General features: G+C 41.1%; 1 protein-coding gene across 1 annotated transcript in view; it reads left to right on the forward strand.

Annotated features, from left to right (window-relative positions):
* Positions 1-27,218, forward strand: part of nomo (nodal modulator) — an 89,368-nt gene that overhangs the window by 56,288 nt on the left and 5,862 nt on the right. Inside the window, exons 21-30 of the mRNA XM_072560172.1 lie at positions 1,447-1,603; positions 2,839-2,965; positions 4,351-4,464; positions 5,060-5,187; positions 7,137-7,278; positions 15,875-15,958; positions 18,994-19,104; positions 20,961-21,062; positions 21,196-21,315; positions 26,393-26,485. Coding sequence (XP_072416273.1) covers positions 1,447-1,603; positions 2,839-2,965; positions 4,351-4,464; positions 5,060-5,187; positions 7,137-7,278; positions 15,875-15,958; positions 18,994-19,104; positions 20,961-21,062; positions 21,196-21,315; positions 26,393-26,485 — 1,178 coding nt within the window. The remainder of the gene's footprint in view (positions 1-1,446; positions 1,604-2,838; positions 2,966-4,350; positions 4,465-5,059; positions 5,188-7,136; positions 7,279-15,874; positions 15,959-18,993; positions 19,105-20,960; positions 21,063-21,195; positions 21,316-26,392; positions 26,486-27,218) is intronic.

Genomic DNA, 27,218 nt, shown 5'->3' on the forward strand with positions numbered 1-27,218 from the left:
TGTTAGTTCAGCCTCAGCTTGGAGTACCGGGTCCATCTCTGGTGCTGGACCCAATCCAGCATGGGTGTGAAGGTACTGGAGAGGATGTTCCAGGGTGAGGAATTTCCACTATGAAGATAAATCGGAGAACTGGAACTGTTTCCTTGGAGAACAGAAGGCTGAAAGAAGATCAGGTTGAAATATTCAAGATCATGAGAGGTCTGGCCAGAGAAAATGGGGAGAGAATGTTCCCACATATAAAATGAAGAAACATGAAACAAGAGGACAATGATTTAAAGTAATTAATGAAAGGAGGAAAAGCAATATGAGGAGAACCATTTTCATGCAGTTTGTGGTTGGGACCTGAAATGCCTGTGTGTGTGGTTTTGGCAAGTTCACTTGAGTCTTTGCAAGGAAATTAGATTGTTACTTGACAGAGAACACTGAACAGGATTACAGGAAGGAGGCAAGAGAGTGGCATGAAGTAAAAACTCATTTGATAAACTAGTAGCGACATGATGGACCGAATGGCTGACTCCTCCACTGAAACAATTTTGTGATATGTGGAAGCATTGGTGCTCCATAAGCATGGTACTCTGTTATTGGGAAGATAAGAGGACTGGTCTAAACTAGACACATTGCATCTTTGAAGTGAGACTAGACAATGTTGGTTACATTTGTGAAGAAAGGCTTAACATTAGGCTTGACTATGAAGGTGATAGTTTTACTTATCAGATTTGCATTTGATAATGAGTCTGCAAACATTTTTGATGAGGAGCCTTGTTTGTGGAGGTTGTGTCTGTGACAATTTTTTCTATCCGATTTAGGCAGTCACAAATTCAGTTTTATTACTGGCACAGAACTAATTCATGTATTAATCATCAGCCATTGTAATCATCATCTCATTGAGAGTTGTACACTGCATATATATTGGAGCAATTAAGTAGAAATGTTCCAGGATGAAGCCTAGAAAGATATTTCATAGATTCTGGGTATGTTCAGTTAATGTTGTTAATGTAATCATTTTGACCTGACTAATTGTGTTTACTGTTTCATATAATTTCAATCTGTGTGTAGTACTTGATTTTGACATGATTAATTCTCAGAATTTTAAATGAAGCTCCTTTAATGTTATGGTGACCTAAATGCTATCGACTTTTCTAAAAATACCTTGTAACTTTTGATTCGATGTGCAGAGTATTTCATTAGCCAGGTGAAAAAACTAATTGGATTCTTTGCTCTTGCAACAAAAATTGCACTGTGCTTCCAACTATCAATGTGAAAGGTTTTTTTGAGCAAACTTGGTAAATATTTTCATTTGCTGTTTGCTGAGGTGCTTTGAAATAGCCTTTGCACAACAGAGTGATTCCACAATCCATGTTAACCCATTTAAAGGGTTCTTCAGGCTGTGCATTTCAGATCTCCAGCATCTGAAGTTTTCTGTTTTATCTTTGTGTTTTGCTACAGATAGTTGTCCAGGAAAACTAATAGAGATTCAAGGGAAAGTTGGACTATTTCTGGAAGGACAGATATACCCGGCCTTAGAGGGTGTTGAGATTATTATCACTGAGAAAACCTCAACACCATTGATCACTGTATTCACTAATGAAGAGGGGTCATACAGGTACGTGAAAAGAGGTTTAGAAATCTGTGCCATAGCTTTGAAGATCATTTGGCTGCATCTCCTTTTGTGAATTTAAGATTGTGAAGAAAATTGATTGCAACTCAATTTGCACCCAAGAAATTGATCATCATGTAGCTTACATTGTGGACACTGAAGCTCAAAGTTGTTTTCTTTACATTTGGACTCATGTACACTGGCAGGTAAATGTTTCAATCTGATAAAGGTTTACAGATTTTTAGTAGATTTTACGAAATTGAAAGACACACAAAAGGGTAAATGTTGGGCAGTGATTTCAAGAGGAAACTGCTGGAGCAGACTTTTTCAGAAGGAGGCCGAGGAAAATGCCAGATGGAGACACATGGGGGCAGTGTGAGCCTACGGGTAGAGCAATGCTTAATATTTTTATTTTGGGCAAAAGTGAAGACTGCGGATGCTGGAAACCAGAGTTTAGATCAGAGTAATGCTGGAAAATCACAGCAGGTCAGGCAACATCCGAGGAGCAGGAAAATTGACGTTTTGGTGAAAAGCCCCTCATCAGGAATAGAGGCAGAATGCCTCCAGGGTGGAGAGATAAATGGGGGTGGGGTGGGGGTGGGGGATGGAGGTGATAGGTCAGCGGGGAGGGTGGAGTGGATAGGTGGGAAGAGGGATTGGCAGGTAGGGCAGGTCATGGGGACAGTGCTGAGCTGGAAGGTTGGGATTGGGGCAAGGTGGGAGGATGGGAAATGAGGAAACTGGTGAAGTCCATATTGATGCCCTGGGGCTGAAGTGTTCAGAGGTGGAAGATGAGGCGTTCTTCCTCCAGGCATCGGGTGGTGAGGGAGCAGTGGTGAAGGAGGCCCAGGACCTGCATGTCCTCGGCAGAGTGGGACGGGGGATTGAAATGTTGGGCCACAGGGCAGTGGGGTTGATTGTTCCTTGAAGTGCTCTGCGAGGAGGTGTCCAGTCTCCCCAATTAAAGCTAGTGCTTCCAAATAAACCAGTTGAACTATAACCTGGTGTTGTGTGATTTTTAACTTTGTACAAAATCTGAAACAACTTGGTTGTACTTGGTCAGCTGAACGTATTAAGTGGTATTTTGCTTATAAAGGGATAGTTTGGAGCTGTGAAAATCTAATCAATTTATGTGGTGTTAGCAGTACTGTTTCTTTTCTGTTTCTTCCAGCGACGTACATTATTAAACCATTGGGATTCACAGAAGTAATATAACCATCTTTTTTGTTTGTATTTACAAGAGTTGGACCATTGCATAGAGACCAGGAGTATTCTGTAACTGCCCAAAAGGAAGGTTTTGTTTTGACTGCATTAAAGGGAACAGTTGGCGATTTTAAAGCGTTTGCATTGGCAGGAGTTACTTTTGAGGTAATTTAATATTAAGTGCTGTGTACAAATTGTACATTTTAACTAATCATTGAGTTCACTTTGATCTATTTTGTTTTTGTTTAATTAGTATGTCTGTTAAAGATATTTTATAAATAAACACATTCTCGCACCAAAGGCACTGTGGTTAACATTGAAAAATCCATACATGGATTAAGTAATCAGGTTAAAAATGTGTGGTCGTCCTGCAGCACCAAAAATAGCCAAAATTAAATGAAGAGGAGTGTTGAATTAAAATGACAAACCAATACACCATTCCAATATTGCAGACATTTTTGTGCATATAAATTTGATCATTTGATAATTTTATTAAGAAAGTGAACCATAAAAGGGATAGGATTACATTTGTTATATCTAGTTACTACAGTTTGCCAGTCACGGTCACATGGCATGCTATTTCATACAGACTTTCATGGGAATGACACACTTTTTTTCGCATCACTCCGCTTTTGTTATTTACAATATTGTGAAGAGTCACAGAATCCCCACAGTGTGGGAGCAGGCCACATGGCTCACCATGTCAATACCGACCCTCCGAAGAACAGCTCACCTAGATCCACCCTGCTGCCCTGTCCCTGTAATCCTGCATTTCCTGTGGATAACCCACCTAACCAACACATCCCTACACGCTATGAGCAATTTAGCATGGCCAATCCACCTAACCTGCACATCTTTGGACTGTGGCAGGAAACCTATGCTGGACACTCTGCAAACTCCACACAAATAGTTGGCCGGGTTTCTGGCGCTGTGAGGCAGCACTATTAACCACTGAGCCACTGTGCTGTCCTGATTTCCCTTCTAGAACTCTCCATAAATATGTTTCACAATTTCCAGATTCATCTCGAGTTAAAATCATTTGAATTACATTTAATAGTAGAGCTCACTTAGTATAAGCTTTTAAATGTTTGAATTTTGAAGTGCTCAGTGTAGCTAGGATATGTATTTTCTTGTGCACTATTTGGATCAGTATTAAAGCCAGTGGGTGCTCCGGTTTTATTGAAAAGAAGCATCTGCTTAGGGACTGTAAAGCACATCCTGGGACATCCTGATCCAAATAAAATCAACTTTCTTTAGATTGTTTTTGCATTCAATTTTAACAACTTGTATTTAAAGATCATGTGGGGATTAGTGCCAACAGACTCTGTCAACCTATTTAACAAACAAATGTGTCTTCTCGAGCTAATCTGGTTAATGATAATGACCAGATTATGATAATGATAATGTTAATGATAATGACTAATACAAGTGATTAATTGTGATATTGGCATAACTCTTACTGTAACGTCAGTAGTATTCCTGGAATTGTGAATTTTCTTTTTACTGCCATTTTAAAATGATACAAATGGAATATACTCTTATATAACCAGATAAAAACTGAAGATGATCAACCCCTTGCCGGAGTTCTTTTGTCTCTTAGTGGAGGACAATTCCGTTCTAACCTGCTCACCCAAGAGAATGGCATGCTCACTTTTGCAAACCTGGTAATGTTTAATTTATTTCATCAGAAAGTGAAGTTATTCAATTCTAAATTTGGTTAGAGATTATTCTCTATATTTTATGTAAACATTTTGATGGAGGTAGGAAATGGAGAATTGTTTTACTTCTGTTGTCAGAGTCCAATTGAGGGTTTGAAGTGGTGTACAGCCTGGATCAGGTGTACAATGAAGCTCCCATTACATTGGTGTGACATTGTGCCTTCTCCAGCCTCAGAGGAGTGTCCATTAGTACACCTCACCAATTCTCTCACAACGCCAGTCTGTCTGTCTAATTGTGGCTTATTAAGGACTGAGTTGAGTCTATATGGGCTAATTTCACTTGGTACTCTATAAGAGAGAGAAAATCATTATCTTAAAAATCGAATAATGTTTTTTGCAAAATCATCTAGCGCACTTTACCACCCATTCTCTTTTCAGTGTATTTGTGTAAATGAAATTGTAACAGCCGTTGGCTCGTATACCATGGAGCCTGATCAGTACTGGACATAAAATGCAAACTTCTACCACTGTTCTTTAATTTTTTTTCCATTCAAATGCTAAATAATTGCATATTGTAATTGTATTCTGTGTTGGTGTTTAGAGTCCTGGTCAGTATTACTTCAAACCCATGATGAAGGAGTTTCGCTTTGAGCCTGCATCACAAATGATCGAAATACAAGAGGGACAAACTCTTAAAATCAAGATTACGGGCTATCGGACTGCGTACAGGTTTGTCAGGGAAGGGAGAAATATATTCTCTATCTGAATGTCTTTTTGGACATGTTTCCTGTATGATAGACAAGTTGTTGTCAGAAGTTGGTGTGTTGGTTCTAGTGCACAGACCTTTGTGGGTGTGTTCTGTAAAGGAATAAGGAACAACTAGAACAGCTTAGGGGTGCAGTCTGGTATGCTGCTGCACTAATGCAAATTTTCATGCAGAATAAGATTTAAAAAAATAAAATGCTGTAGGTAAACACAGTGCTGTAGGGTGACACGGTGGCTCACTGGTTAGTACTGCTGCCTCACAGCACCAGGGTCCCAGGTTCGATTCCAGCCTTGGCTGTGTGAAGTTTGCACATTCTCCCTGTGTCTGCATGGGTTTCCTCCCACAGTCCAAAGATGTGCAGGTCAGGTGAATAGGCCATGCTAAATTGCCCATAGTGTTAGGTTCATTAGTCAGAGGGAAATGGGGCTGGGTGGGTTACTCTTTGGAGGGTCAGTATGGACTTGTTGGGCCGAAGGGTGTGTTTTCGTATTGTAAGGAATCTAATCTAGACTTACATTTCATTATGAAAAATTCCCTAATATTAAAGTGAATTACATTACTGATTATAGTGAAAATTAGCTATAAGCATTAAGCTAACACTACATCCATTGCAGAATTTATTTAATGCTTTATGATTGAACTTGATGTAATCTTTGTTTCTAATGTGTTAAAACCATGAAATATGTTCCATAAAAATGATTGTTAACCTCCATTTCCTAGAGCTGGGCTGGAGTGGAACATTTTAAAATAAATGCAACTCTGTGCTTTGTCTGAGAGATACACTCTGTTTTGTATGAATAGAAGTGAACCCTGTATATCCCTGTGAAATACCAGCAATCAGTAGGGCCACAGGCTGCTGCTCTGCACAGTGTACAGTGATCTCTGCTGTGCAGAACGGAGATCTTATCCAGTGGGGATGAGCTGGAAAATCACTGTAAGCTGTTGTCATGAACTGCTGAGTACTTATCTTCAGTGGAAGCCTGGGGAATGTCTTTCATGTGGGAAAGGTTTGTAGTACGCTTAAACAGGATGAGAAAATAATTTCTGACAAGTTCACCTTTGAAAGCTGAACCCATTTAGCTACAGAATAAATAAATTGACCCCTTGTGTATTCTAGATTTTTAGTACACCTGTTGAAAGCTCTTTCTTCAACTGTCTGTGCTTTATCCTATGGAATTTCTTTCTTTAAACCTCACCAGCAAGATGTTCGAAACCTATCTTCTTGCCTAAGCTTTTCTCGTTTGTCCTGTTAACTTTTTATGTGGCTCAGTGTCACATTCTGATTGGTAATGCTCCCTTGGGGTGTTTAACAGTGTTAAAGGCTCCATATCAAAAGAGTCACAATCATAGAACTTCCTCCCTTAGAGCTCTGTGGTCATGTCAACATTAGATGAACTGCAGTGGTTTAAGAAGGCTGTTATGATTACCTTCCCAAGGTCAGTTAGTAATGAGTAATGCAGGCCTTATTGGTGTGACTCACATCTCATGAAGGAATAAAGAAAAGCAAATGATTAGTTTTGGGTCGAATTAAATTATCATTACTATCGACATAGTAATGTTTGTAGTAGTTATGTTGATCACTGTTCTCTTGTTACAATTTGAAAGCCTCTGTTCAGCATTAAAACACCTGGTCAAAGTACATTACTAACAAAATTAAGTAAACCCAGGAAAATAACCAGTTCTATTCCTGACTTTTGTAGCAAGATGTTCAAATGGTGTGTTGATTTGCATGTTGCGCAGTTTTGTTCCAGCTTGTGAAAAAGCTCTGTAAAGGATTCAAAAGAAATTGCAGGAACAGTGATCTTGGGATGTTTTTTCTTAAGGTGTATAATAGCATTTGAAAAAGGCATTCAGTTCTGTGCAGCCAGTAATCTGAAATATTACCATAAAATAAACATCTTTTTTTTTAAAGCTGTTATGGAACAGTATCCTCATTAAATGGGGAACCTGAGCAAGGAATTGCAGTGGAAGCTGTTGGCCAGAATGATTGTAGCATTTATGGAGAGGATACAGTGACTGATGAAGATGGAAAATTCCGTCTCCGTGGTCTACTGGTAAGAGTTAACTATTTAACTCTCATAGGTTTATTTAATGATGAAAATGTTTATGAAAGAGCACTTTCTTATGCACCTGGAAAATGTATTGCCCAATTTGATAATGTGTCAAAATAATGACAAGTTTGTGTGTTTCAAAATGAACACAGTAACATAAGTCACTGCTTTCTTAGTGTTCTTTATATGGGGACCGGCTGTGGAACTTGATCACATGAACCTCCTGACAATGTTGACCTATAGGGAAGGACTCTGTGACATAGAAGATTACAGCGCAGTGCAGGCCCTTTGGCTCTCTGTTGCCCCCGACCTGTGAAACCCATCTATCCTACAGTATTCCATTTTCATCCTTATGTTTATCCGTAACCATTTAAATGCCCTTAAAGCTGGCAAGGCTACTACTCTTGCAGGCAGTGTGTTCCATGCCCTTTCTATTCTCTGAGTAAAGAAATTACCTCTGACATCTGTCGTACATCTATCTTTCCTCAGTTTAAAGCTATGTCCCCTCGTGCTAGCCATCACCATCTGAGGAAAAAGGCTGTCATTGTCCACCCTATCTAACCCTCTGTTTATCTGATATGTCTCCATTAAGTCACCTCTCAACCTTCTTCTCGCTAATGAAAACAGCCTCAAGTCCCTCAGCCTTTCCTCATAAGACCTTCCCTCCATACCAGGCAACATCCTAGTAAATCTCCTCTGAACCCTTTCCTAAGCTTCCACATCCTCCCTATAATGTGGTGACTCAATGTACGCACTACTCCAAGTGCGGCTGCACCAGAGTTTTGTACAGCTGCAGCATGACCTCGTGGCTCTGAAACTCTGTCCTGGTATCAATAAAAGCTAATACGTTGTATGCCTTCTTAACAACTCTATCAACTTTCAGGGATCTATGTACATGAACACCGAGATCTTTCTGCTCATCTACACTACCAAGAATGTTTGTTTGGGTTTGGGCTCTCTCTCCCTATCTCTTTTATTGAATTCACAGCAAATTGACGTTTCTATAAGAATTAAAAATACAAAATGCTGGAAAAACACAGGTCAGGTAGCATCCATGGAGTGCGGAAAAGGAGAAAAGATGTTCTTTCTTTCTTGCTGATAAGTTGCTAATTGCTCATTTCCTGCAGATCTTCAAAAAAGGTCTAGAGATGTGTACATTAAATATTTATTTTTTCTCCAGATATTTTCCTCAACCTGCTTCATTTCCACCTTTTTTAAAAAAAAGTTTCAGGTTTCCAGTTACCATAGTGTTTTGTCAATCATTTCCAGAAATAAACCTATGTCCTTTTTGATCAAAAATTTGGAAACTTGTACACTGATAACAAATAGCGTGTGGAGAATTAATAAATACATTTTTAATGAAGTTGGTTTGTCCTGCTATTGTACCTCTGTTTCTTTGAAAAGGTGATGTATATCAGATGAGCTGTAAAGCTGAATCTAATGGTGAAGTTTACATGGATATGAGCACACACAAAGAAAATGAATCCAACAGAGTAATAAGGAAATCAAATGCTCGACTAATGCATTACTTTAAACTATCTTCAAAATATGAAAATGTTCAATTGAGTTCTTTTCAGAATCATTTAACTCTACCTCATAGAGTGCTGTCTCCCTGCTGAGACTTGCCAAACATATCTGGTTGTCATGAAAGAAATGGAATAACAGCTGAGCAGATTCGCAGGATCTTCATGGCAAAATTAGCTTTGAGATATGTTACTTTGCAGATGTACAAAGAACAAAGAAAATTTACAGCCCAGGAACAGGCCCTTCTTCCCTCCCAAGCCTGAGCCAATCCAAATCCAGTGTCTAAACCAGCGCCCAATTCCTAAGCCTATGTATCCCTCTGCTCCCCACCTACTCATGCTCTATCCAGAGGCATCTTAAATGAATCTACAGTACCTGCCTCTACTACCTCTGCTGGCAACACCTTCCAGGCACCTACCACCCTCTGTGTAAAGCACTTGCTGCGTGTCTACCCCTTAAACTTTTCACCTCTCACTTTGAAAGCGTGACCTCTACCCTGTCTATACCCTTCATGATTTTATAGACCTCAATCAGGTCCCCCCTCAATCGCCTTTTTTCTAATGAAAATAAACCTAACCTACTCAACCTCTCTTCATAGCTAGCACCTTCCATACCAGGCTACATCCTCGTAAACCTTCTCTGCACCCTCTCCAAAGTATCCGCATCCTTTTGTTAATGTGGCGACCAGAACTGTACACAGTATCCTAAATGCGGCTGAACCAATGTCTTGTACAATTTTAACATGACCTGCCAGCTCTTATACTCAATACCTTGTCCAATGAAGGCACGCATACCATATGCCTTCTTGACCACTCTATCTACCTGTGCAGCAATCTTCAGGGTATAATGGACCAGATCTCTCTGCTCATCAACTTTTCCCAAGGCTCTTCTGTTTACTTTATAATTTGCTCTAGAATTACACTTCCCAAAATGCATCACTTCACATTTGCCTGGATTGAACTCCATCTGCCACTTCTCTGCCCAAATCTCCAGTCTATCTATATTCTCCTGTATTCTCTGACAGTCCCTTATGTTTCTGCTACTCCACCAATCTTTGTGTCATCTGCAAACTTGCTGATCATACCCACAGTGCCCTCTTCCAGATTATTTACGTATATCACAAACAACAGTGGTCCCAACACTGACCCCTGTGGAACACCACTGGTCACCTTTCTCCATTTCGAGAAACTCCCTTCAACTACTACTCTCTGTCTCCTGTTGCTCAACCAGTTTTTTATCCATCTAGCTCGAACACCCTGCACACCATGTGACTTCACTTTCTCCATTAGTTTACCATGGGGAACCTTATCAAACGCCTTACTAAAGTCCAAGTATGTGACATCTACAGCCCTTCCTTCATCTATCAACTTGGTCACTTCCTCCAAGAACTCCATTAAGTTGGTAAAGCACGATCTCCCCCACACACAACCATGTTGCCTATCACTGATAAGCCCATTCTTTTCTAAACATAAATAGATTTTATCCCTCAGTACCTTCTCCAGCAACTTTCCCGTCACTAACATCAGGCTCACTGGTCTGTAATTACTTGGAGTATCCCTACTACCCTTCTTGTACAGGGGGACAACATGACCAACCCTCCAGTCCTCTGGCATCTCACCTGTGTTTAAGGATGCTACAAAGATATCTGTCAGGGCCCCAGCTATGTCCTCTCTCACTTCCCTCAGCAACTTGGGATAGATCCCATCCGGTCCTGGGGATTTGTCCACCTTAGTAACCTCAGCCTACCCAACACATTTTCCCTACTTATGTCAACATTATCCAGAGTTATCAAACTTCTATCTCTAATCTCAACATTCATCATGTCCGTCTCCTCATTGAACACTGATGCAAAGTAATCATTCAGAATCTCCCCCATTCTCTCAGGTTCGATACACAGCCTTCCTTCCTTATCCTTTAATGGACCAATCCTTTCTCTAGTTACCTGCTTGCTTATTATATAAGAATAAAAGACTTTGTGATGCTCCTTAATTCTGATCGCTAAAGCTATTTCATGACCCCTTTTAGTCCACTTGATTCCTCGTGTAGACTGGCCCTACTCTTCCAATATTCCTTCAGGGCCCGTTCTGTTCTTAACTGCCTGGATCTTATGTGCACTTCCCTTTTCCTCTTGCTAGTTGTACGATTTCGCTTGTCCTCCACGGTTCACGAATCTTGTCTTTCCAAAGGGACATGCCTATCCTGCACTATCTTTGAAAGCCTTCCACATATCAAAAGTGGACTGCCCTTCAAATAGCTGTGTCCAATCCACATTTTCCAGCTCCTGCCTAATTTTGATGTAATTGGCCTTGGCCCAGTTTAGTACTCTTCCCTGGGACCACTCTCATCTTTGTCTACGAGTATCCTAAAACTTACAGGATTGTGGTCACTGTTCCCAAAGAAATCCCCCACCGCAATATCTACTACCTGTCCTGGCTCATTCCCCAGTACCAGGTCCAATATGACCCCTTCCCTTGTTGGACTATTGACATACTGCTCGAGAAAACTCTCATGTAATCTTCTTACAAATTCTGCCCCATCCAGACTCTGACACTAAGTGTATTCCAGTCAATGTTAGGAAAATTAAAATCTCCCATCACCAGTACCCTGTTGTCTCTACATCTTTCCATAACCTGTTTACCTATTTCTTCTTCGACCTCATGCTCACTGTTGGGAGGCCTGTAATACAGTCCCAACAATGTAACTGCACCCTTCTTATTGCTCAGCTCTACCCATAATGCCTCACAACTGAAGCCCTCCATAGTGTCCTCCTTTAGCACAGTCATGATATCGTCCCTGACCAGCAATGCAACTCCCCGCCCCACCCCCCCCCTCTTTTTTTTTATTCCCTCCCTGTCCTGTCTGAAGCATCTATATCATTTAGTTGCCAATCATTCCCCTCCTTCAACCAAGTCTCTGTGATTGCAATAACGTCATACTCCCAGGCACCAATCCTAAGTTCATCTGCCTTACCCACTATACTCCTTGCATTAAAGTATATGTACTTCAGGCCACCAGTTCTTTTGCGTTCACACGCTGTCTGCCTACTCTTCCTCTTATTAATGCTATCTTCATGATTCTTACAGTCTCCACTCTCCACTTTGCTGTCTATTTGTCTTCTCTTCTGGTTCCCAGCCACCTGCCACATTATTTTAAAACCTCCCCAGCAGCAGGAGCAAAAGCTGTTGTAAATAATGACTATGCCTGCTTCCCAATTCTCCAAATTAGCATTGGTATTACTATTGTGATACTGGGTGATATTACTACTGGGCAAGTTGGAATCCGGACTGAAAATCTAGCTTGATTTTTTTTTTAGGGTTTTAACAGGGTTTTTTCTCACTGAAACATTAACACACAATGCTGCAGATTTGGTTTTGACGATCAAGCAGAAGTTTATTTTGCAAAAAGATAATTAATAGAATAAACCAAACTATTTACGTATACTACACATTTAAAGATTTAGACACACACTGTAAAAATAAAACTCCATTATTCCTAGCAGCATCCCACTGCAGTACTCATTCACCAGACGAAAATGTTCTTCTCTGATTTAGCTGTGGCTTTAATTCCCAGTCACAAAAATCTGATAACTTCTTTCATGATTCATCATGTAACCTAGGTTAAATGTTCTCAGCTTCAAATAATCTTCAAGGCATGAGGGGTATGGATAAGGTTAAAGGTAGGTGTCTTTTCCCTAGTGTGGGGGGTTTCAAGACTTGGGGTCACATTTTTAAGTTGAAAGGGGAGAGATTTTTAAAGAGACATGGGCGGCAAATGTTTTACATAGAGGGTGGTTCGCATGTGGAATGAACTGCTTGAGGAAGTGGTGGATGTGGGCACATTTAAAAGACATTTGGATAAGTACATGAATAGGAAGAGTTTAGAGGAATATGGAGCAGGCAGGTGGGACTAATTTAGTTTGGGATTATGTTTGGCATGGACTGGTTGGACTGAAAGGTCTGTTTCTGTGCTCTATGATTCTATGATTTCTGGTCTGGAACTTTGAAATTAAATTTCTTATACTAAGGTAACCTATTTTTGACAGTTTGAAACTATTTGCTCCCTTTCTCAGGAAAAACTGCTTTACACACCCAGCTTGAGCTGTAGAACCCTACAGGGTCATTATGGAGGAATTTAACTTTCTCAAAATTGACTGGAAATGCTATAACTCTAGTGTGTTGAATGGATCAGTTTTTGTCCAGTGTATACAGGGGGGTTTCCTGACACAGTATGTCGAAGGGCCCACAAGAGGGGAGGCCACACTGGATCTGGTGCTTGGTAATGAACTAGGCCAGGTGTTTGATTTAGTGGTAGGTGAGCACTTTGGAGAGAGTGACCATAATTCAGTTACGTTTAGTTTAGCGATACCACAGATCAAGAGTTATTGATGGGGTAAGGGCAATTATAATGCGATTAGGCAAGACTTAGGATGCATAGGATGGGGTAGTAAAATGCAGGGGATGCAGACAATGGAAATGTGGAGCTGGTTTAAGGAACAGATATTGCGTGTCCTTGATAGGTATGTCCCTGTCAGGCAGGGAGGAAGTGATAAGGTAAGGGAACCATGGTTTACTACAGAAATTGCATCTCTTGTTAAGTGGAAGAAGGAGGCTTGTGTGTTGATGAGACAAGATGGTTCAGATGAGGTGAGGGAGAGTTACAGATCAGCTAGGAAGGATTTACTGAGAGAGTTAAGAAGAGCAAAGAGAGAACACGAGCAGTCTTTAGCAAATAGAATAAAGGAGAACCCTAAAGCTTTCTATTGGTATGTGAGGAATAAAAGGATGATTAGGGTAGGAATGGGGCCAGTCAAAGATAGAAGTGGGAAATTGATTGTGGACCCTGTGGAAATCAGAGAGGTGCTAATCAAACATTTCTGATTGGTTTTCACTCAGGAAAAGGAGAACATTGTAGAGGAGAAAAATGAGATACGAAATATTAGACTAGAAAGGATTGAGGTTAGTTACGAACAGGTGTTGCCAATTGTAGAAGGAATGAAAGTAGACAAGTCCCCTGGGCTGGATGGGATTTATCCGAGGATTCTCTGGGAAGCTAGGGAGGAGATAGCAGAGCCTTTGGCTTTGATATTTGAGTCGTCATTGTCTACAGGTTTGGTACCAGAGGACTGGAGGATTGCAAATGTTGTGCCCTTGCTCAAGAAGGGCAGTAGAGATGACCCAGGTAATTATAGACCAGTGAGCCTTACTTCTGTTGTAGTTTTGGAAAGGATTATAAGAGCTAAGATTTATAATCACCTAGCAAGCAACAATTTGATTTCAGATAGTCAGCATGGTTTCGTCAAGGGCAGGTCATGTCTCACAAACCTCATTGAGTTTTTTGAGAAGGTGACCAAGCATGTAGATGAGGGTAGGGCAGTTGATGTGGTATACATGGACTTCAGTAAAGCCTTTCATAAGGTTCCAAATGGTAGGCTTATGGAGAAAATGCAGAGGCATGGGATTGAGGGTGATTTAGCAGTGTGGAGTAGAAACTGGCTTTCTGAGAGAAGGCAGCAAGTGGTAGTTGATGAAAAATATTCAGCTGGAGTCCGGATACTAGTGATTTGCCACAAGGATCTGTTTTGGGACCACTGCTGTTTGTTATTTTTATAAATGACTTAGACACAGGCATAGGTGGATGGATTAGTAAATTTGCCGATGACACTAAAGTTGGTGGAGTAGTGGACAGTTTGGAAGAATGTTATATGTTGCAGGATGACTTGGATAAACTGCAGAATTGGGCTGAGAGGTGGCAAATGGAGTTCAATGTAACCAAATATGAGGAGATGCACTTTGGCAAGAATAACAGGAAGGCAGAGTACTGGGTCAATGGAAAGATTTTTGGTAGGGTGGATGTGTAGAGGAATCTTGGAGTCCATGTACATAGATCCCTGAAAGTTGCCACCCAGGTAGATAGTGCTGTTAAGAAGGCATACGGTGTGTTCGGTTTCATTCATAGATGGATTGAGATCCAAAGCCGCAATATCATGCTGCAACTATACAAAACGCTGGTGCAGCCATACTTGGAATATTGTGTACAGTTCTGGTCCCCATATTTCGGGAAGGATGTGGAAACATTGGAAAAGGTGCAGAGGACATTTACCAGGATGTTGCCTGGTCTGGAGGGAAGGTCTTATGTGGAAATGCTGAGAGACTTGGGTCTGTTCTCATTGGCAAGAAGAAGTCTTAGAGGGGATTTGATAGAGACATACAAGATGATCAGAGGATTAGATAGGGTAGACAGTGAAAGTCTTTTTCCTAGGATGATGACGTCAGAGTGTACGAGGGGTCATAACTACAAATTGAGGGGTGATAGATTTAAGACAGATGTCAGAGGCAGGTTCTTTACGCAGAGTGTGGTAAGGGTGTGGAATGCCTACCTGCTGATGTAGTCAATTCAGCCACATTAGGGAAGATTTAAACAATCCTTAAGTAAGCACATGGATGATTTTGGGATAGTGTAGGGGGACGAGCTGAGAAACGTTCACAGGTTGGCGCAATGTCGAGGGCCGAAGGGCCTGTTCTGTGCTGTATTGTTCTATGTTCTATGAACTGCTCAAACTGTGTAAAAAGACCTTTATATTTTTAAGCCATCAGTGCTTCTCCTAATCAAAGGGAAATAATCAGCCCTGACCTTCCAACTGGAGCCTAATGCACAGCAGTTTACCTTGTTTACTTGTAAAATTCGCCTAATGTACACAAAACCCCATTGCTCTCCAGGAAGCCTTTCTCTCTCACTGGGTTTCAATTAAAAAAAATTCTAGCTACAGAAATACACACAAGTTAATCATTAAATACCTTCAGACACTCAGAAAACCCAATGCTACTCATTCAAATTCAAGAATCCAAACTCTAAAGATAAATTATATAAAATAAATAAGTTAATATAATTAGTATGCATATAAATCACGTAGGTTGGAGCTTAAATGCATTGTGAAAATGTCCCTGCATCTTTAGCATTTTAAAATTTCTTCCGTGAATTATCAATTGAATTAGTTAGTGATGTTAAATGCCTAGTTTTGAAAGCTTTTGAAAAGAATATTGAATGATTGAATGCTTTGCCTGTCTTTTCTCTGTAGCCCAGTTGTGTGTACCACATTCAGCTGAAAGTTGAAGGCAATGACCACATAGAGAGAGCACTACCCCAGTATCGTGCTGTCAAGGTTAGTCGAGCATAGAATTTCTTGTGTTTATGTTTAAGGCTTTAACCACATTTTTGAAGTTCTGAGATTGGTTTCATGCTGTAGTGATTGAGTGAAAAGGATCTTTGGAAACCGGAGAACTGAGCAGAGATCTGCAGTGCTGCATGTATTCCTGCTGTTATACATGATCCCTTAATAGTGGTTGCAGACAAAATGGCTTAGAGTTATATGAACTATTTAAACATAAGCTGACCTTTTTTAGGATGGAATTGAACTGTATATCTGGACTGGGCCTGAAGTTTTAAGCCATTTCTTTCTCTGAAATTTCAGATCTTGTTTTGTCAATTAATCTTTTAAAGAACACGAGAAGAATTCTGCTCATAAAATGTAATCATCTGAATTCTAAAAGATTTGCAAATGTTAATTCCTCAAAATTCTGATTAATTGCAACTTTGGACACAAATGAGAGAATATTAAAAGAGAATCCTCATTATGCAGGCATTGGAACTTAGGGAGTCTCTGTGTTCGCTATGCTGTGTCCTGCACCACAGACCTGAATAAATTGATAGAGAGAGATTGTTTATGAACCATGGTGCTGTAATGCAAGATTGTAAAGCCTGTCACAGGAATTTTCACGCATCAGAATGGGCTGTTACCTCTGCCATTATAGCACCAGGCCCTGTCATAGCTGCCTGACAGTGACAATGGTGATGGTCTCACTGTCTGTCTGTGCTGTCCAACTAGGAAGCCAGTTAAGAAATTGTGCCATTGGCTATAAGGACATCTGCAGCCAACCTGCAGTCCATTGACTATAATTGTCTGTACTCCCACTTCCACTTTCCCTGAGGGGATTAGCTGCTATTATCATACTGCCCACATATGTATGACATGTGACTGATGAATAACTTGCACTTTTACCTTCCTTCCCACTGAATAGCAACATTAGTCAGCATATACTGCTGCGTTTCCAAAAACAAAGATCTGCTGATAATAACCGTTTGGCAACAGGTTTCTGCTTCTCTAATGGCATGGTGGCTCAGTGGTTAGCACTGCAGCCTCACAGTGCCAGGGACCCGCGCAATTGGCTGCGTGGAGTTTGCACATTCTACCCGTTTCTTCTGGGTGCTCTGGTTTCCTCCCACAGTCCAAAGGTATGCGGTTGATAGAAATCAGAAACAAAAACTGAAATTGCTGGAAAAGCTCAGCAGGTCTGGTAGTATCTGTGAAGAGAAATCAGAGTTAATGTTTTGGGTCCAGAGACCCTTCTTCAATTCTTCACTTCAGAATTCGACCTAAAATGTTAACTTTGTTTTCTCTCAACAGATGCTGCCAGGTTTCCTGAGTTTTTCCTGCAATTTCTGTTTTTGTTTATGTTAAGTTTTGTGCTTGATGGATTGACGACGCTAAATTTCCCCATAATGTCTGTGGATGTGCAGGCGAGATGGGTTAGCCTTGGTAGATGCAGGATTACAGGGATAGATTGGTGGGGGGTTCTGGGTAGGATGCCCCTTCGGAGGTTCAGTACAAAATTGTTGGGCTGAATGGCCCCTTTCCGCACTGTAGGGATTCTGTATTCATGGAATATCATAACATATCATAGAATCCCCACAGTGTGAAAGCAGGCCATTTGGCCCAACAGGTCTACACCGACCCTCCGAAGAGTAACCCACCCAGACCCATTCCACTACCCTATAACTCTACATTTCTCCTGACTAATGTACCTGATCTCCACACCATGAATAATTTAGCATGGCCAATTCACCTGACCTGCATATCTTTGGACTGTGAGAGGAAACAGGAGCACCCAGAGGAAACCCAAGCAGACATAGGGAGAATGTGTAAACTCCACACAGACAGTTGCCCAAGGCTGGAATTGAACCAGGATCTCTAGCGCTGTGAGACATCAGTGCTAACCCTCCCCATTGTTCGTCTGAACTTGGACTGACCTAAATGTTAGATTCGATTAGGTTAGATTCCCTACAGTGGGGAAACAGGCCCTTCAGCCCAACTAGTCCACACTGACTCTCCAAAGAGTAACCCACCCAGACCCATTTCCTTCTGACTAATGCACCTAGCACTATTTAGCATGGCCAATTCACCTGACCTGCACATCTTTGGACTGTGGGAGGAAACCAGAGCACCCAGAGGAAACCTGCGCAGACGCAGGGAGAATGTGCAAACTCCACACAGGCAGTCATCCAAGGCTGGAATCGAACCTGGGACCCTGTTGCTGTGAGGCAGCAGTGCTAACCACTGAGCCACCGTGTTGTCCCACTTACTTTTCTGATTAAAACTCACACCGAAGCTATTTCGTATCTGGCTTTAAGGCCGACTCCACCAGAAGTTGCATTAGTTGTATTCAAGCATCCTGAAATTAACACATGTGCTGCAGCTGTAGAACCGTTGGTGCTTTCGGGATTGTTGGAAGCTTCTGAAGAAACTTCCACGTAAGGTTCTTTTTGAAACGCTCCTTAATGTGGTGCCGGGAGTGGCCCTCATATCTCCATATTATTGTTGTGGATCTGTGCAGTTTCTCACTTCTGCCACCTCCTGGCTGAGGACTGGCACAGTTTCTAACCTGACCAGAATCTGAAGATCCATGATAAATACTGTAGATGTAAAATCTACAAGTCTGGTCGCCTCTGTGGAGAGAGAAAAACAGTAAACTTTTCAGTTCCAGTAAAAAGCAGTTCTGAAGTCCAGTCATATTGGACATGAAATGTTAACTCTGCAGAACTGTGAAGAGAGAAACAGAGTTTCTCCAGCACTTTGCGTTTGTTTCAGATTTTCAGTATCCGCATTATCTTACTTTCATTAGATGTAAAATTTAGATTTATAAATCTGTTCAAAATGCTTACTTTAAAATGTAGAACGATGCCTGTCTAATTACTATCATTAATTTTAAAAGTTTCCACAGGAGATTACTCTCAGAATAAATATTGCCTTTATGTGCTTTTGTGGATAAAGTTTTGTTTTGTTAATCATACTGAAGCTGAAAAACAATAGTAACAACATTAACCCAGCTGTTCTACTTTCTCTGTATTTCCTTTGTTCAGGTTGACAGCAGTGATATTGAAGGTGTGAATATTCTAGCGTTCCGACAGATTAATCAGTTTGATTTAAGTGGCAATGTTATCACCTCACCTGAACACCTTTCTACGTTACGGGTATGTCAGATTACTGCTGCATTCTCTTCTGATTCCTCCAGTTCGCAATCATAGAATGGTTGGGAGTCGGTTAGCTCAGTGGCTGGATGACTGGTTTGAGATGCAGAGTCACACCAACAGTGTGGGTTCAACTCCTGCACCAGCTGAGGTTATCATGCGGAACTCTGCTTCTCAACCTCACTCACCCTCTGCCCCCCACCTCCTCCTCTTCCCTCCTCCCCCCCCCCCCCCCCCAAAACTCCCTCTGGGGCTTGGTGACTCTTGGGTATGAAAAGCACCAGTCATTTCTGTCTAATAGGAGAGCAGCCCTAGGGTCTGATAAAACTGTGGCAACTTTACCCATTTTCAGCACAGAAGGAGGCCATTTGGCCCATCATATTTTTGCTGATGCTTTGAAGAGCCGGTTCGCCTGGACCACTTCCTCACTTCTCCCCAGAGGTCTGGGCAAGTTTTCCTTTCTGTGTAGGATTTAACTCAGCTAATTAAACAACCCGGTCTTATCTTTTCATCAAAGGAATTCTTTTATTTAGTTTCTTAGAGACAGGATACAGAGAACTTACGATTGCTGTTTTCTGGTTTTCTCTCCCCACTTTCCAGGATGAGGGGTCCAGAGGAAGTTTGCAAGAATGATCCCGGGGATGAATGGCTTGTCATATCAGGAGCAGTTGAGGACTGTGGGTCTGTACTTGATGGAGTTTAGAAGTATCTCATTGAAACTTAGAGAATGCTGAGAGGCCTGGATAGTGTGGATGTGGAGAAAATGTTTCCACTAGTAGGAGACACAATGACCCAAGGGCAGCCTCAGTGAAGGGAGAACTGCTCAGAATTGAGAGGAGGAGGAATTTCTTCAGGCAGAGGGTGTGGAATCTGTGGAACTCATTGCTGTGGAGGCCGAGTCACTGAGTGTATTTCACACAAAGATAAACATGTCCTTGATTAGTAAGGGGATCAAGGGCGAAAGGGAGAAGGCAGGAGACTGGGTTGAGAAACATATCAATAACATGATCGAATGGTGGAGCAGACTCATGGGGTTGGGGGAGGGGTGGTGCAGAAAAGATTTACAAGGATGTTACCAGGGCTGGCAGGTTTGAGTTATAAAGGAGAGGCCGGATGGGCTGGGAAGTTTTTCACTAGAGCGTAGGAGGCTGAGAGACCTTGTAGTGATTTAAAAAGTCATGAGGGGCATGGATAAGATGAATAGGGTAGGGGAATTCAAAACTAGAGGGCATATTTTTAAGATGAGAGGAGAAAGATTTAAAAGAGATGTGAGGGACAAGTTTTTCACACAGAGGGTTAGTCATAAACAGAATGAACTGCCAAGTACAGTTACAACATTTGGACAGGTACATGAGTGGAAAAGTTTAGAGGGATTCTGGTTTTAGTTTGGGAAACTTGATTGGCATGGATGAGTTGGACCGAAGGGTCTGTTTCCATGCTCTATGACCATGTCTTATGATCTGTCTCATGATCTATGATGTCCAAAAGTGGGTGACAGAGGGTGTATTGTGTAGATATGGAGTGAAATTTCCGGTGGCATTGTGTATTGCACATCTAGTGAGTTTTTTGAGAAGATTTGTAGCTCAGGTTGAGGTGCTATCTCTATCGCACATCTAGTGTCCAATCTGTTGTTCTAACCTAAATTGCTACGTTTTGATAGGTCAGTTTGTCCAACTTAATAGATCTTAAAAATCTATAGCATAGTGTTTTGAAATTCACTCATGGGCTGTGGGCCTTGCTGGCCAGCCCAGCACTTACTCCCCATCCCGAGTTGCTCTTGAGTATTGTAAATGATACAAATATTTGAAATGTAATCTTTTTTAAACATGGGCTATAAAGTATATTTCTAATTTATTCAGGTGGTGCTGTATAAAAGTGAAAACCTGGATAACCCTATTCAAACGGTATCGCTGGGACAGTCACTTTTTTTCCATTTCCCACCATTGTTAAGAGATGGTGAGGTATGTTTGCTTTCTGTCGAGTGAACAGTATTTAGCTAAATTGTGTAAATGAATGCAAACACTTTTTTTGGCCTCAGAAACGCATTTCTGTCCAACTTTATCTAGGAATGAAATTATTGCTTATTTGTTGCAGAACTACGTAGTGGCCTTGGAGTCGACGTTGCCCAAGTCACTGTATGAGTACATCTTACCTCAAATATCCTTTAGTGCAACTGGCTACCATAAACACATTACCCTTATGTTCAGCCCTTCGGTAAGTCAGTGATTAAAGATAATTGTTTTTAAGAACATGTGAATTAACTTGTTTCCCCGTTGTTATCTAGTATGATATTGTATTGATATTGTGTTACAGTAGGGTGTCGTTACCTATTAGGGTGGCATAGTGGCTCAGTGTATAGCACTGCTGCCTCACAGCACCAGAGACCCGGGTCCGCTTCCAACCTCAGGCACCTCTCTGCGTGGAGTTTGCACGTTGTCCCTGTGTCAGCGTGAGTTTCCTCTGGGTGCTCTGGCTTCCTCCTCCAATCCAAAGATGTATGGGCTAGGTGGATTGGCTATGCTAAATTGCCCATAATGTCCAGAGATATATAGGTTAGGTGGGTTAGCCATGGGAAATACAGGGTTACAGGGATAGTGTAGGGGAATGTGTTGGTTGGTGTGGGATGCTGTTTGGAGGGTTGGTGTGACTCGATGGGCTGAACGGCCTGCTTCCATACTGGGGATTCTATGCTTCTAATCTATGGTATGGCAGGGTTAGGAGCAGGTAATCCGTGTGGTTAGAGTTGGTGGTGTGTGAGATGGAATCAAACTAGTGTAAAAACCTTTGCCTGGCCTCTATCTAACCAACATTAAACACATGAATCCATATTTAATGGCGACATCCATGGCAATTCATTGTAGAAAACTTTTGAAATGCTTTTGAGTTAACATTGACAGATAATTATACTTGTTTATGTGTTACTTTGAAGCATTGCACTCTGATGAGGACAAAATTAATTGAATCCAAACTATTGCAATAATTACTGAGCTGTGATCTTTAACTAGGTGTACACTGCATTTCTTCACTTTTAAATTTAAAACTGAAATCTGTTTTGCAGACTGTAAAGGCTAAATTGTCCTGTTTTATTTTAATTGAATCTGCTGTCACCTAATTAACTTTAACACACCGCATTGAATTTTACTAAACTCAGTAAGCAGTGTTTTTTAAGCAGAATCTCATTTCTTGTCAGTAGGTCATTCGGCAAATGATTCAGTTATCGTAATAAATGTTAGTCTCACTACAGTAGTTTTAAATAGTTTTATGTTGGCTTTATGCTGCTGTTTTCTTCTTGAGCATAGGAAACCGTTTCAGATAGTGCCACCTTAAAAGTAGCAGTTAAGAAAGTGACTGTCAATTGTGGTAAAGCTGTGAGTTTGTACAGACTAAATTTAATGCCAGGAGGCTCAGACATTAATCTTATTTCCAAAACTCTAAGATACCAATGAGTCAACTATTCCAGTCCTCTCCTAGCCAGTTTCCCACCTTCCATCCTCCATAAATTTTAGCTCATTTACATCACTCCTGTCTGTATCCTCAAATGTGCACCAAGTCCTGACCATTCACTTTGCTCATTCTTCCTGATCTACTTTGATGGTCAATTCAGCAGGACTGATTTGAATTAGTGTCCAGGAAGCTGCAGGATTGTTGTAGAAAACATGTAGTTCACTAATGTCCTGTAGAAAAAGATTAATCAGCTTTCCAATCAGCTCTGCATTTGACTGCAGCTCTACGTTATAGCAAGGTTGACTCTTAGCTATCCTCTTGTGCTGACCAAGGAAGTCATTCCATGGTATCGGATTGCTCGAGAAGAAGATCCAGTACCACCTTCAGCAACAACTTGCCTTCATTTACAAAATTATGAGGGGCATGGATAGGTTTAATAGGCAAGGTCTTTTCCCTGGGGTCGGGGAGTCCAGAACTAGAGGGCATAGGTTTAGGGTGAGAGGGGAAAGAGACCTAAGAGGCAACTTTTTCAGACAGAGGGTGGTACATATATGGAATGAGCTGCCAGAGGAAGTGGTGGAAACTGGTACAATTACAGCACTTAAAAGGCATTTGGATGGGTATATGAATAGGAAGGGTTTGGAGGGATATGGGCCGGGTGTTGGCAGGTAGGACTAGATTGGGTTGGGATATCTGGTCGGCATGGATGGGTTGGACCGAAGATGCTGTACATCTCTGACTTTATTTAGCACCTTGATCACAGTAAAACATCCCAAAGTCCTGCAGAAGATCCTAAGCAGGCACACTCTGATACTGAGCCAAAAGAAATCATTGGAATATATGACTAAATCCTGGTGAGTTTGAGAGAAAGAGGGGTGTGTGTGTGTGTGTAGGTGGGGGGAGGGAGGAGAGTTACAGAGGTTATGGGCTGAGTGGTGGAATGAGCTACAAAGGGGATGGACAAGAGCCCACAGTTGAAGGTGCACAGATTTCTCAGAGTTGCAGAGATGGGGAGGTGAGGGGCTTGAGCATGAGGATAAACATTTCAGGATAACCACGTGCAGAAACAGACCAATCAGGCTTGCTCCCAAATTATTTTACCCGTCCATCTTAGCTCCATCGACTTGCCTTTGGTCAATATCCCTTGTCACCTTTGCCGAAAGCGCCAACTGTGCCTTCCCATCCATTTCCATTGTGCAGGAGTGAGTTCCTAAGTTTTACAACAATTTGTGAAAAGGTGTTTATTAATTTCTCTTCTGAATGGTCTAGCTCAAATTTGAAGTGGTGTCCCTTTGTTTTCAATTTATCCCATGAGACAAAATGGGGTGGGTTCTGAAAAGCTATCAAAATCCTTTTTGAGTTTCAAACACCTCAATCAAATTACCTCTAAATCTTCAGCAATTGATCCTGCTCGGGGGTTGCTGTCACAGTATAACCCTTGTTTTACCTGAATTGTCCTCACATAACCACTATAGTTTTCCTGCAGCCGCTCTGTGACATCTATTATCCAACTATGTCTAAATCACTCCTTCTTTTGCTGCCCTCCAGAAGAGATCTCGGCAAAAAAAAAGAAATTGCTGGAAAAGTTCAAGTCTGGTAGCATTGCGGAGAGAAATCAGAGTTAAAGTTTTCAGGTCAGAGTGACTCTGATTTCTCTCCTCAGATGCTACCAGACCTGCTGAGCTTTTCCAGCAATTAGTTTTTTATTTGATTTTCAGCATCCGCATTTTTCCAGTTTTTATTTCGAGATCTCTGCAGCTCTTCGCAGCTCTTAAGTGGCTGGAATACTGACATTTGCTTTTTTCCATGTTACTTTGTAAGAGTGCTTTTTGATATTGCAATTTCAAACACATTTAATTTGTCTTACAGACTGTCAATGCCATTGTTAGCATTTGTCTTACCTACATTTCAAATTAATCTTCTACAGTTAAGGGAAAACAAACCAATTTCAGGCCAACTGTGTTTTCAATTGGAAGCATTTAGGAGGCAAGAGTTAGTACTGAGCAACAGCAGTGCTGGTTCAACCGAATATGTGGTGATTTTAGCATCAAAGGAATTGCTAAGTTTAGGTTTGTGGAGGGAGAATGATAGGTAAGCTGGATAGCATTGGAGCTTAGAGGTAAGCAAATCCAGGATTTGAAGGTTTGAGCAGCAGGTAAGCTGAGGGACAAGCAGAGAAAATAATATTTCAGAAGTGAGAAAGCATAGTTGTGGCAATTGAAATGATTTGGAGTTGGAATCTCAGACCAGGGTCAGATAGTAGGGTCACCAGACCTGAAGTGTTAACTCTGCTTTCTCTCCACAGATGCTACCAGACCTGCTGAGTTTGCCTAGCAGTTTCTGTTTTTGTTTCAGCTGGGATGCTAAGTTTGTGTACAATGCAGCTTGAGTCAGTGACTAGAGAGGGAGATGGAAGCAGTGGTGGGGGAAACAAATTTTGGGGTTGATGGGCCTTGTGAGGGGTTTGTTAGGACTGGGCAATAATTGCTAGCGAGACCTATATCCTGAGAACAGACTTTAAAACGACATCAACAAACTGGATTTATGTTATATTGAAGTCCGTAAACAGCCATGAACTGTCATCTTTAGCTATGATTATAATTTGTTTTTATTGTCATTGTCAAAATGTGTAGACTATTGCCAGTGTACGTTCCATTTTAAGGAAGAATTGATGAGGTTGCAGCTATGATTTTGTTATTAAACTTTGGAGTTTTTCTTTTTGATGAGCTGTTAAGTCTGATTTGGTTTGGAAGCAACGAGAATAGTTCTGGAGACATTTTCCATCATTGGAGTGGTGGCCTGACTAAGTAATTGTGTCACTGAGGGAAAAGTGCTGAATTTCTGTGGGAATTACTGAAATTCTGTGAAGGAATTGTGCTTTAATGTGAGTTTATGACAGTCAAAGTAAATCAGTTCCACTGCACATTACACAAATGGATTTTTGATTTATAATGACATCTGTGTAACTATGCTTTCATTCTCCCACTTGGACAGGTCTCTGTGCATTTTTTAAAGCTGTTACTTTTGGTGTATATGTAGAGGAAACATTATGAGAGTCACTTTTCTTTAGTTGGTAGTTCCGTGCCTGTTTTTATGCTGTGCAACTAAATCTCTCATGTACACAAGCAAAAATGTCTTTTAGGATCTCAGGCTTATAACTAGCTCAGTGTAATTTTATTTGAAATCATTGGGGAATAGGTTTAAGGTGAGAGGGAAAAGATTTAGAGGGGACCTAAGCAGCAACTTTTTCAGCGTGTTAAATAGAACATAGAACATTACAGCGCAGTACAGGCCCTTCGGCCCTCGATGTTGCGCCGCCCTGTCATACTAATCTGAAGCCCATCCCACCTACCCTATTCCATGTACGTCCATTTGCCTGTCCAATGACGACTTAAATGCACTCAATCTTGGCGAATCTACTACTGATGCAGGCAAAGCATTCCATACCGTTACTACACTCTGAGTAAAGAGACTACCTCTGACGTCTGTCTTATACCTATTTCCCCTCACTTTAAAGTTGTGTCCCCTTGTGTTTGCCATCCCCATACTTGGAAAAAGGCTTGCCATGTCCACCTTGTCTAACCCTCTGATTATTTTGTATGTTAGATGTATGGGATGAGCTGCCAGAGGCTGTACAATTACAACATTTAAAAGGCATCTGGATGGGAATACGTCCAGGAAGGGCTTAGAGGGATATGGGCCAAATGCTGGCAAATGGGACTAGATTAGGTTAGGATATCTGGTCGGCATGGACGAGTTGGACTGAAGGGTTTGCTTCTGTGCTGCATAACTCTAATGAAGAAGAAGAAAGGAGGTAATCTGACTGTGCGACATTGTCTTGTTGCAGAGAAGGCTTGCTGAGCAGGATGTTGCCCAGGGATCATACATTGCCTTGCCTCTTACTCTGCTCCTGCTTCTGGCTGGTTACAATCATGACAAGGTAAAGTTTCCCATCAAATTATATCGGGGCTGTATGCAGCTGGGGACAGCACATGACCATTTTATTCAGTATTTTCATGTACAAAATAATAATGTTTGTTTTTAAAAAGGCTACTACTGGAAATTATTAACATTTGTACACAAGTATTATGCAAATCATTCATGACATAATGCAAATAGAATTTCAAGCTAGCTGCATAAAATAATCAAATAGGAATATGAATTTTCCAAATTAGTCCAGAATATTAGGAAACAAATGCTTTTCCACAGTAGGTTGACAAATGTATAATCTGTTGGGAGTAATTCCATTAAGTATGACTGGAGCTTATTCGACTAAAGCGTGGGTCACAAAATAAGTATTTTAACGTTGTCATCAAATGTCAGATTCTCTTGATTTTTTTACCCGTGAGTGTGGGTTGGGAGGACATTGAAAAAATTTCCTAAGTTGGTAGGTTTATTAATTCAGTCATTCGCTTGAATTATTCCAAAAAAGACTCTGTGGGAGTTGATTCTGCACAAAAGGCAGAGATATAATAATACAAGGAACTGATGTAGTGGATTAGGTATCATCATAACAGATAATATTACACTGTACTTGGACTTTCTGCTACTGACTCTTTCACATCCGAACTGGCGAATATATTTGAACTAATTTGCACCAAGTTCTTATTGATGAAATGAGTGTCTGCTTGCTTGGATTATCTCCGATTTCTAACAAATTGGAAAGTTCTATT

The sequence above is a fragment of the Chiloscyllium punctatum genome, chromosome 40 (genome assembly GCF_047496795.1).
Source record: "Chiloscyllium punctatum isolate Juve2018m chromosome 40, sChiPun1.3, whole genome shotgun sequence".
Classification (NCBI taxonomy): domain Eukaryota; kingdom Metazoa; phylum Chordata; class Chondrichthyes; order Orectolobiformes; family Hemiscylliidae; genus Chiloscyllium; species Chiloscyllium punctatum.